Source organism: Prionailurus bengalensis, chromosome A3 (genome assembly GCF_016509475.1).
Source record: "Prionailurus bengalensis isolate Pbe53 chromosome A3, Fcat_Pben_1.1_paternal_pri, whole genome shotgun sequence".
Classification (NCBI taxonomy): domain Eukaryota; kingdom Metazoa; phylum Chordata; class Mammalia; order Carnivora; family Felidae; genus Prionailurus; species Prionailurus bengalensis.
Window position 1 is genome coordinate 86,615,282 of NC_057354.1, and position 12,012 is coordinate 86,627,293.

The 12,012-nt window shown below is 43.5% G+C and overlaps 1 protein-coding gene and 1 pseudogene across 2 annotated transcripts in view; one reads left to right on the forward strand and one right to left on the reverse strand.

The window, feature by feature from the left end:
• Nucleotides 1–329, reverse strand: part of GFPT1 (glutamine--fructose-6-phosphate transaminase 1) — a 53,795-nt gene extending 53,466 nt beyond the window's left edge. For both annotated transcript variants that reach the window (XM_043603554.1, XM_043603553.1), the window contains exon 1: nucleotides 116–329. In XM_043603554.1, the coding sequence (XP_043459489.1) occupies nucleotides 116–122 (7 nt within the window). In that variant the 5' untranslated portion in view covers nucleotides 123–329. The remainder of the gene's footprint in view (nucleotides 1–115) is intronic.
• Nucleotides 330–6,226: 5,897 nt separating this feature from the next.
• On the forward strand, nucleotides 6,227–6,955 carry LOC122467085 (annotated as a pseudogene).
• Nucleotides 6,956–12,012: the final 5,057 nt, after the last annotated feature.

Sequence of the window (12,012 nt, forward strand, 5' to 3'; positions counted from 1 at the left end):
CCCAGACTTCACACCCTCCCCACTCCGGCTCCCGCCAGCGCCTCCGGCCTCGGCTGCGCCCGCACCGCACCCCAGCACCGCCCCGCAACACGCCCCCCGCCCGCAGCCCCCTTACCGCACATGATGCAGAAGGCACGGTCCGCAGGCGAGCGGCGAGCGGCTGGCGAGGTCAGGAGCGTACACGGGAGCCTCGGGGGCGATCGGCGAGCTTGGGGGTCGGGGGCACGCGAACACGACTCCCTCGGGGATGCGACGGCCGAGGCAACGACAGCCTTCTCGGCCTCCCGGGCTCGCCAGCAACTGCCGACGGGCCCCGCCCCTCGGCGCGCACCGCGCCGCCGCCGCCTCCTCCCGCGAATCCCATTGGGCTGCGTCCGCGCCGCTCACGCGCAGCTCCCGCCTCCCCGCGCCGCCCCGCCCCGCCCCCGAGCCCACGCAGGCGCTGGCCTGCTGGCGGCGAAGACGTGGCACCAGCCAGCGGCCGCATCCGCTTGGAGTTCCTAGAGCCGCCTGGCCCCCAGGCGAGCAGCTGGAGGAACCACGCTGTGGGGGAGGCAGAAACTCGGTGGCTGGCAGGGAAAGACGGGCGTTAAGGAAACAGGATGGAATTGTTAGCAAAGCAAATAGCCTTGGAGCGCGCGCCCAATGCAGCCCAAGGCCCCAGGCTCTGGCACCCCACGAAGCGGCGGAAAAAGGAGGAAGAAAGCGGGAGGCCTGAAAAAAGGGATCCTGAGGGACAAATAAACAAGTCAGGATGGAAAAGGAACATAAGGCTGCAGAAAAATTGCAAAGAAAATTGAGCGAAGTAGGGAGGAAAGGTATCAAAATTCTTGATGCAAAGCGCCATTCAGGTTCGGCCAGTCTTTCGGGTGACAGGCAATTCAGTTACCTACTTAAGCTCTATGTAATATGCTTGGCCTCTAAACGCCCTCCTCACCCTATCCTCACCCCCATCCATTGCCTCCCTAACCCCCAGTTTTTTTGCAGAGGGGGTAGGGTGGGGAAATGTAAGGCAAAACGATACAACACTGCTCCTGGACTTATGAAACTCTGATGGCCCAGACTTCTGATGGCCCACCTGAGAAGACTAGTAATTGCTTAGATTTGACAGCCTTACATTTGACTCACTGACGATTAATTCTGTGAATTAATGCACCGGTCCTGCCAAGACAGACTTAATCAGAGAGAGATGATGTTTTTGAGAATTTATTACTCAAGCATTTGCTCTAGGAAGATTTAAATGGTATCTTTAGTCAAATGTAGATGGTTATCATAACTATTAATGGCTCTAGATTGGAATCAAATAAAAACTTGACTGGCATACAGAACATGGCATGGACTTGTAACCCCAGATAGCTGGCCTTGCCTCACATTTCCTGTCTTTCTACCCCACCTCCCAGCACTTTACATTCCAACAATGCTACTCAGTTTCCCAACTGGGCCAGCATTCTCAAATATTTTGTACACATCGGTTTCTCTTTGTGGAATCCCCACCCCATCTCTACTTAAATGCTACTACTTCTTGGGGAAAATCTATCTTGTCTCCTCAGACACATTTAAGGACGTGTATTAACCTCTCTCATTCTCTGACCTCCCTTAAAATCAATATACTACTGACATTTTATTTCTTGTGTATTTCCCTACTGGGCTAATTTTCGTGAGGCTAGACCAAGCTTTTGCATATCCAACACCTAGTATAAACCCTAGCACAAAATACTAGATCAAAAATGTTTTGGGGGCTCCTGGCTGGCTCAGTCTGTGGAGCATGAGACTCTTGACGTTGGGGCTATGGGTTTGAGTCCCATGTTGGGAGAAGAGATTACTTAAAAAAAATAAAATCTTTCGGACTTCAAGCTGTATTACAAAGCTGTAATCATCAAGACAGTATGGTATGGCACAAAAACAGACACTCAGATCAATGGAACAGAATAGAGAACCCAGAAATGGACACACAAACTTATGGCCAACTAATCTTTAACAAAGCAGGAAAGAATATACAAGGGAATAAAGACAGTCTCTTCAGCAAGTAGTGCTGGGAAAACTGGACAGTGACACGCAGAAAAATGAATCTGGATCACTTTCTACACCTTACACAAAAATAAACTCAAAATGGATGAAAGACCTAAATGTAAGACAAGAAGCCATCAAAATCCTCAAGGAGAAAGCAGGCAAAAACCTCTTTGACCTTGGCTATAGCAACTTCTTACTCAACACATCTCCAGAGGCAAGGGAAACAAAAGCAAAAATGAACTGTTGGGACCTCATCAAAATAAAAAGCTTCCGCACAGCAAAGGAAACAGAAAAACTAAAAGGCAGCTGACAGAATGGGAGAAGATATTTGCAAATGACATATCGGATAGAGGGTTAGTACCCAAAATCTATAAAGAGCTTATCAAACTCAATACCCAAAAAACAAATAATCCAGTGAAAAAATGGGCAAAAGACATGAATAGACACTTCTCCAAAGAAGACAACCAGATGGCTAATAGACACATGAAAAAATGCTCAACATCACTCACCATCAGGGAAATACAAATCAAAACCACACACCTCACACCTGTCAGAATGACTAACATTAACAACTCAGGCAACAACAGATGTTGGTGAGGATGTGGAGAAAGAAGATCTCTTTTGCACTGCTGGTGGAATGCAAACTGGTGCAGCCACTCTGGAAAACAGTATGGAGTTTCCTCAAAAAATTAAAAATAGAACTACCCTACGACCCAGCAATTGCACTACTAGGTATTTATCCAAGGGATGCAGGTGTGATGTTTTGAAGGGGCACATGCACCCCCATGTTTACAGCAGCACTATCAACAATAGTGCTTTCAAAGTATGGAAAGAGCCCAAATGTCCATCGATGGATGAATGGATAAAGAAGATGTGGTATATATCTACAATGGAGTATTACTCGGCAATCAAAAAGGATGAAATCCTGCCATTTGCAACTACGTGGATGGAACTAGAGGGTATTATGTTAAGTGAAATTAGTCAGAGAAAGACAAATATCATATGACTTCACTCATATGAGGACTTTAAGATACAAAACAGATGAACATAAGGGAAGGGAAACATAAATAATATAAAAACCGGGAGTGGGACAAAACATAAGAGACTCTTAAATATCAAGAACAAACAGGGTTACTGGAGGGGTTGGGGGAGGGGGAGGGGTAAATGAGTAAAAGGCATTAAGGAATCTACTCCTGAAATCATTGTTGCACTTTATGCTAACTAACTTTAATTTAAAAAAATAAATTTAGGGGCGCCTGGGTGGCGCAGTCGGTTAAGCGTCCGACTTCAGCCAGGTCACGATCTCGCGGTCTGTGAGTTCGAGCCCCGCGTCAGGCTCTGGGTTGATGGCTCAGAGCCTGGAGCCTGTTTCCGATTCTGTGTCTCCCTCTCTCTCTGCCCCTCCCCCGCTCATGCTCTGTCTCTCTCTGTCCCAAAAAAAATAAATAAACGTTGAAAAAAAATTAAAAAAAAAAATAATAATAAATTTAAAAAAAGAATTAAAAAAATCTTTAAAAACATGTTTTTCAATGAGTGAAAAAAAAGCCATATTTCTTAGCAGAATTGACTTCCTATGGTTGGTTATATGATCAAGTGAACAAAGGACTTTTCAGATTTTCTTAGAGGGAAAAAAATGCCTTTTTATTAGTTGCCTCAAGGAGAGGCTAAAAAATGTAACATTTCACTAATCAAAGTATTTATCACCTAAGAACCTTTTAACATTTCAGGCCCTTAAACAGGTCCTTAAATGACCCCAAAGTTTAAAAAAACAGCTGCTTGTTAACAGACAACACATTTCTTACTTCAAGAGGTAAAACACTGCAAATGTACATCTTAGCCTCAGAACCTTCATCCAAGAGTTTCTAGTAAGACCACAGTGATATTACCAAGGAGTCAAGGTAACAAACGAGAAAAGCAAGAGGTTCAATAGTATCCTAGTTTGAACATGAGAACTGTGGTGGTACTGCCAGCACTTTCTTTGTGGCATCAGCAGGTTTGGTAGCAGTGCAGAAAGGTGTTGTTCAGACACTGGAATCATACTTTGACTCCTTGGTGACTATAGTTAATAATACTGTTGGTTCTCCATTTCTTTATAAAAGGCAACTGGAAGCCTTGATGGCCTTCTGCCCATCAGGCTGTATGGCAAGAAGGAGGTTGAGAGAAACTTTGAAAGCCAATATTTTCCTAACCCAATGCAACAAAGAGCCCTTTATAACTATGCTCCCTCCATTCAAGACACTAATGTGAAAGAACTCTGTTTGTCTGACCCCCATCTCTATAGAGCTTTGCCTTAGCTGGACCTTTGGGACTAGGGGCTGGAGAAGAAAATAAATGATCTGTGAAGGAAAGGGAACATCTGGGTCTAATTCAAACATCTGAAGATATTGATTCTCTCTCCTCATCAAAAATTCTAAACTGTACTTTAAAAAAAAAAAAAACAGGAATGGTAAGGAGGGTGTCATGCATCATCTCTTTATGTAAGTCCGTTTCCCTGTTCACAGATTTGTCCTGTTAAACCTGATGGCTCTTGGTCTCCTCCATGCACTACAGCCTGATGAGCAGAAGGCCATCATGGCTTCCAGCTGCCATTTCTAAAGAAATGGAAAACCATAATTAAAATAGCCTTATAAGGGGTGCCTGGGTGTCTCAGGGAGTTAAGCATCTGACTTTGGCTCAGGTCATGATCTCACAGTTTGTGGTTTCGAGCCCCATGTCAGGCTCTGTGCTGACAGCTCAGAGCCTGGAGCCTGCTTCAGAATGTGTCTCCTCTCTCTGTTCCTCCCATGCTCAATCTCTGTCTCGGTCTCTCAAAAATAAACATTAAAACAATTGTTTTTAAATAATAAAATACTTTATAAGATTTTTAAATGCCCCCATGTTTGTGAATTTTGTTTCCCTTATCTGAATTCCAATAATGAACAGCAATAAAATTATTAAAATTTAAAAGTCCTAGATACAAACTTCCAGTTATAATGTACAGGATGACAACTATACTGAATAATACTGTATTGTATATTTGAGAGTTGCTAAGACAGTAGATCTTAAAAGTCTACATCACAGGGGGACACCTGGGTGGCTCAGTCAGTTAAGCGTCCAACTTCATCTCAGGTCATGACCTCAAGGTTTGTAGTTCAAGCCCAGCGTTGGGCTCTGTGCTGACAGCTCAGAGCCTGGAGCTGCTTCAGATTCTGTGTTTCCCTCTCTCTCTGCCCCTCCCCTGCTCACGCTTTGTCTCTCTCTTTCTCTCTCTCTCTCGATTGCTCTCAAAAATAAACATTTAAAAAAAAAATTTTTTTTTTCAACATTTATTTTATTTTTGGGACAGAGAGAGACAGAGCATGAACGGGGGAGGGGCAGAGAGGGAGGGAGACACAGAATCAGAAACAGGCTCCAGGCTCCGAGCCATCAGCCCAGAGCCCGACGCGGGGCTCGAACTCACGGGCCGCGAGATCGTGACCTGGCTGAAGTCGGACGCTTAACCGACTGCGCCACCCAGGCGCCCCTAAAAAATTTTTAAAAAGCTTGCCTCATAGGAAAAAAAATTATAACTGTGTTTGGTGATGGGTGTTAAGAATACTTACTGTGGCGATGTTTTGCAATATATACACATATCAAATCATTCTGTTGTATACTTGAAACTAATATGTCTGTTATATCTCAATTTAAAAAGAAAGGCCTGGGGGCGCCTGGGTGGCGCAGTCGGTTAAGCGGCCGACTTCAGCTCAGGTCACAATCTCGCGATCCGTGAGTTCGAGCCCCACGTCGGGCTCTGGGCTGATGGTTCAGAGCCTGGAGCCTGCTTCCGATTCTGTGTCTCCCTCTCTCTCTGACCCTCCCCCGTTCATGCTCTGTCTCTCTCTGTCTCAAAAATAAATAAACGTTAAAAATTTTTTTTTTTAATAAAAAAAATAAATAAATAAATAAAATAAAAAGAAAGTCCTGTGCAAGACAAGAATGTGGGGAACAGGGACACAAATGTCCTGATTTTTAGTGGAGAAATGTACCCCAGTGTTCAGAGAAGATGGTGGTATCCAAGGAAAAAGAAACAGGTGAAATCACTAACACCTATGAGATGGAAGAAATGTACACAAGAACAAAAAGCAGCAGTGAAGGCCTCAGAAAGACCACTTAAGTGAACCCCTTTAGTTCCACCATCATCCCAATTCATCATACATACCTTCACACCAAAGTGACCTTTCAAAAACACAAATCTGATTCTGTTTCTCCATGCTTCAAGTTCTGTGGGTATCCTCCACCTGCAAGATTAAGTCCAGACCCCTACGTACACACACATAGTCACTCAGGACTTCATTCCTGCCAGTTTGATCAGCATCGTTTCCCACCCCTCTAGTCAAGTGTCTTATGGTCCAGGTCTACCGAAGTTCCCTAAAAAAGGCCTATGATTCTCCTCCATCTTTGCATTTGCTCCTTTTTGAAAGGAAGCATTATAAAGGAGACCAGCTCTTCTTTTCCTTAGCACTTCCTGTGGAAGTGGCAACCATCTCCTACTCAGCATCATGGCCATCCTCAGACCTCTGGTGAAGCCCAAATTGTTAAAAAGAGGACCAAGAAGTTCATTCAGCGCCAGTTAGACTGATATATCAAAATTAAGCACAACTGGCGGAAACCCAGAGGCACTGACAATAGAGTGCGCAGAAGACTCAAGGGCCAGATCTTGATGCCCAACATTGGTTACGGGAGCAATAAGAAGACAAAGCACATGCTGCCCAGTGGCTTCCCGAAGTTCCTGGTCCACAATGTCAAGGAGCTCGAAGTGCTGCTGATGTGCAACAAATCTCACTGTGCAGGGATTTCACAATGTCTCCTCCAAGAACCACAAAGCATTGTGGAAAGAGCAGCCCAGCTGGCCATCAGGATCACCAATCCCAATGCCAGGCTGCGCAGAGAAGAAAAGGAACAGACAGCTTATGTGCATGCCATATAAAACCATAAAACTACAAAAAAAAAAAAAAAAGAGAGAGAGAAAAAAAGGAAACCAGATGTTAAATAGTTAGGGAATGACTATAGAGAACTAGATAGTCACAAAATGGGGTCTTAAGGGCACCAAAAAGTTCCCTCATCCAGAATTACCTCTGCTCCTTACCTATCACCTTGCTTAAACTATCTGTACTTCTATATTTAATGCAGAGCACCTCCCCTTTCCCCAGGAGATATACATTATGTCATTATCATCTAGTAACAATTTACAGTGACACTACCTATAGAATTAGTTTTCATTTGGATATCAGGTATGAAAAGGTCACTAAGGAAATGAGAGTTTTGATGAGGATGAAGTTGATTCTGAAATCAGTAAGAGGTCAGATGTGGACAGATCACCTTGGTTCATGACACTGGGCAAGAAAGGGACAACATAAGGGCATGTGGAATTGAGTATGATAGTGTGGAGAGAGGGGGCTAAGATATGGAAGAAGGAATCAGAAATAAGTTGGTAATGAAAGCAAACTTTATCCACTGTAATGGTTAATTTTATGTATCAACTTGGCTGAGCCACAATGCCCAGATATTTGGTCAAACACTATTCTGGATGTTTATGTGAGGGTGCTTTTGGATGAGATTAATATTTACATCAGTGGACCTTGGGGGCATCTGGGTGGCTCAGTCGGTTGGGCGTCTGGTTCTTGATTTCAGCTCAGGTCATGATCTTGCAGTTTATGGGTTCAAGCCCTTCATCAGGCTCCATGCCAACAGTGCAGAGTATGCTAGGATTCTCTCTCTCCCTCTTTCTCTCTGCCCCTCCCCCACTCAGGCACATTTTCTCACACTTTCTCTCAAAATAAACAAAAACAAACAAACAAAAAGCTTTAAATCAGTAGACTTTGAGTAAAGCAGATTGCTCTTTATAATGTAGGTGCGCCTCATCCAATCAGTTGAATAGAACAAAAGACTGACCTCCCTTGGATAAGAAGGAATTAGCCAGCAGATAGCCTTTGAACTTGAACTACAACACTGGCTCTTCCCTGGTCTCCAGCCTGACAGCCCACCTTGAAAATTTCAGACTTGCCAGCCTCCATAATTACATGAGCCAATTCCTTGAAATAAAGATAGATAGATAGATAGATAGATAGATAGATAGATAGATAGATAGATGGATAGAGATACATACCTTCATACATACAATTTGTTTTGTTTCTCCGGAAAACCCTAATACATCGACTTAAAGTTGATCTTACTGATTTCCTCAAGGCTGAATATATGTACTTTTAATTTCTAAAGGATACCTCTCAATGACAAATAACAGAAATCCCCTCCAGGTAGGTGAAGAGGGGATTTATTGGCTAATGTCATTGGAAAGGACAGGGATACAGCTTCAGGCACACCTATATCCAGAGACAAAAACAGTGTTGTCAGAACTCTCTTTGATTCTCTCCCTGACCTTATGTACAGGGAAATGACCCGCAAACAACTCTGGAATCACATGTTAACAGCTTACAGCCCAAGGGGAGAGAGGCTATTCCTCCATCCGCCCTTTTCATATTCTAGGCAAGGATTCTAATCAGTCCAGTACAGACTCCTCTACCCCACTCACTCCTGTGGCAGAGGGTAGGACGCTGTGATCAGACAGTCCTATCAGCACCGCATAGACTCCTTTTCCTTAAAGGAAAGGGGAAGGTGTTGCTAAGAAAATGAAGAAGGGACACCTGGAAGACACAAACAAAAGATGCCCACTATAGCAGATGAACACAGCCTTGACTGCTCTGCTAGGAAACCTCAGGTTTAGGAATAAAAGATGCGGACTCCAACTAGAACTAGTATACTCCCCTCTATTCCTCTCTGGGGTGCCTTCAAATTTTCCTGGTAGGTGGAACCTAGGGCAGAGCTTTCTAGCTCTGCTAGAAGGAAACTCCTTCTACTGCCAAAAAATTGTCCACAAATGGGGAACTATGAGATTAACTAGTCTTACGTACTATTTCTGTTCTGTAGGAAGTGATCAGAGCTGGAATGGAAGCAGACCATTCAGGGAGGTGCCTAGAGCTGAAAGAGCACTAAAAATGTCAGGTGACAGAAAAAAATATATATATATTTTCTAGTTTCTTTCAGGGGACACAAAGGCACTTGTGCAGAGCCTGCAAGCACCCTGTGGAGTTCCACAGATAACTCTGATGTGGGGAAATGTAAGTATAAAGCTGGTTTTTCCCAAAGGGATGTAAATTCCCACTGAAGAGCAGCTAGCTTCATATTGCTGGGAAAAGGAAAACAAAAACCAAAAAACAAGACAAAAAGGACATACACGCACATACCACCACTTTGGCCCGCTCAGGGTCAGGAGCAAATAAAAGATAGAAAAGACTTGGCCCACTAAAAAGCAGCGGCTATGAAGACAAGGGATGCTCTCTCCTCTCTCAGGTAGGAATACTCAGGAGGGGTATGTGGGTCCAATCCCCTTAAGGCAAAATAGTATAGCAGCAATGCACATAGGCTCTGCAGCCAGAATGCCAGGGTTCATGTTCCTGGCTTTTTCCACGGAAGTTGTACGGCAATGGAAAATGTACTTCTCCCTGTGCCTCATGGGGACAATTATAGTTACCGATCTCATAGGATTAAATGATTTCATAAATGTAAGGTGCTTAGAATAGTGTTTGTCACATAGTGAATGCCAATGAAAGTTTGCTATTTTTAAATATTTTGTTCCTTGTCATTCTGGATAGGGGCCCCATCCTAATTTTCATTAGCGAAGAATTCTCCAAGTGCTTGGCTGACTCTTAGCCAATGATCTTAGTTTCAAATACCTATTGAAATGTTCCATATTTGTAAAGTGTTTTCAATAATTATTGCAAGATTTTCTACATTTGGGGGGATTAATTTTTGTGTTCACCAAACACAACTAATGGTGATTATTACTTCCTTTCTTTGGGACTATTTAGGAGAATATTAAGTGTAACTTAAACATCCAAAATAAAAGCTTTTACCTGATTAAACCATACCTTCTACATTAATCTTTGATTAAAAATGTGGCTCAATTTAAAAATAATTTATTTTCTTTTTTAATGTTTATTTTTGAGAGGGGGGGTTATGTGCATGTGTGCACAAGTGGGGGAGGGGCAGAGAAAGAAGGAGACACAGAATCTGAAGCAGGCTCTAGGCTCCGATGCGGGGCTCAAACCCAAGAACCCCGGTATCATGACCTCAGCCGAAGTTAGACACTTAGCCGACTGAACCACCCACGTGCCCCAATTTGTTTTAAGGTTGGTATTTGGCACTATCTGCCAAAAAATAAAGCAGTAAAATTATGTACAAAGTCCTCCATGTTTTACCAAGGTTCTTTGTTAGAAGGCAGTCAGCCTCAAGTGACAGAATACCTAACAACAGTAGTTGTTAATAACAAGAAACCTCTTATCTCACAGGATACTCTGAAAATGGGTGGTTCCCAGGCTAGCTCAAAGGTCAGTAATGTCCTTAAGGATCCAGGCCTCTTTTCCCTCCTCTTTGCCATTCTCAGTGGACCGGCTTTTCATGATTCCAAGTTGACTGTCAAAGCTTCAGATATCGAGTCTTCATTCTACAGTATATCAAGCAGGAAAGGAAGTAATTGATGGGGAAACAGTCTTCTTTATGTAAATTAACTATCTCTTTAATCAGGGAAGAAAATCTTTTAAAAACACGCCATTAGGGGCGCCTGGGTGGCTCAGTCGGTGAAGCATCCGACTTCAGCTCAGGTCATGATCTCACGGTTTGTGCTTTCGAGCCCCACATCAGGCTCTGTGCTGACAGCTGGGAGCCTGGAGCCTGCTTCAGATTCTGTGTCTCCCTCTCTCTCTTCCCCTCCCCCACTCACATTCTGACACACTCTCTCTCTCTCTCTCTCTAAAAAATAAATAAACATTAAAAAAAAATTTTTAAACACGCCATTAGACCCTCTTCCAGCTCCTTGGTGAGAGCTGTGTCATATGTCCACACCTAGACTAATGACTGGCAAAGAGAAAAGGAGTTAAAATGGCTGGTTTAGATTACTTATAATTTATCCCCTGAGGTGGGACCTACCTTCCCTGGTCACATCACAATTTAATGATAATTGGGAGGGTCTCTCTCAGTAAGAAGCAGGGGTATATGCCGGTAGGCAACCAAGTTTCGGCAGCACTCTCCACCCACTGCCTGCTTCTGTACCATTTCCAGGTAAGCACTCAGGCCATACTTAGCTTCTTGCAGTTCCCAAAAACATCTCACAGCTGCCAGATTCTGTTTACACTGCTCTGTATGCCTAGAATATTCTTCCCCCCACTTTTCCTCCTTGTTCCCCATGGCTGCTCCCTTTTGCAGAAAATCTTCCCAGTATCTTGGCCTCTCAGTTCCATGATTTCTTCTCCTCCAATAATCTAACTCACCACCCCCCACCTCTGCCACCTATTTCATGGCCATACCCAAGACTCATCATTAGCTGCATCTTCTCCACAGTCTCCATTTCCTGTAGCTTCTAAAGGGCATGTTAACGTGTCTAGTCTACAAAGCAATCACCAGAGTCTGACCTAAATTCATCTATACTAGCTCAGGGAACAAATTCTCCAACCCCACTGTCTGGTTCTACGAACCAAAGGACAAAAATACAACCCTTATTCCAGCATTCACAAACGCTGGAGTTCTTCCTGTTTCCATCCCTAGCTTCCTATCCATACTTTTGGAGACCAGAATTCCAGAAATATAAGGTACCACTGTTATTTCCCTTTTTCCTATCCTGATAATGTCTGTGAACTATTGTCTCTTGAATTGTTACAAAAAACGAGAGAGAAGGGTAATTTACTACTTTGGCTACCTCTATGGTAAAAAGATAACTGTCTAAATTTCTTGCATGGCACAGTCAGGAGTCAGGAGAAGCCAGTGGAAGAAGGACCAAAGCAGTTTCTCACCTTTTTTTCCACAGACTGTGCTTCATAAAATAAAGGCTGAACATAAGGCAGTTTTTCCTCAATTCAGCCTTATGTCAATGGAAATTCTGTGTATATTCTAGAACTGGGTTATCAGTTTTCAGCATTATGTTTGTTTGTTTGT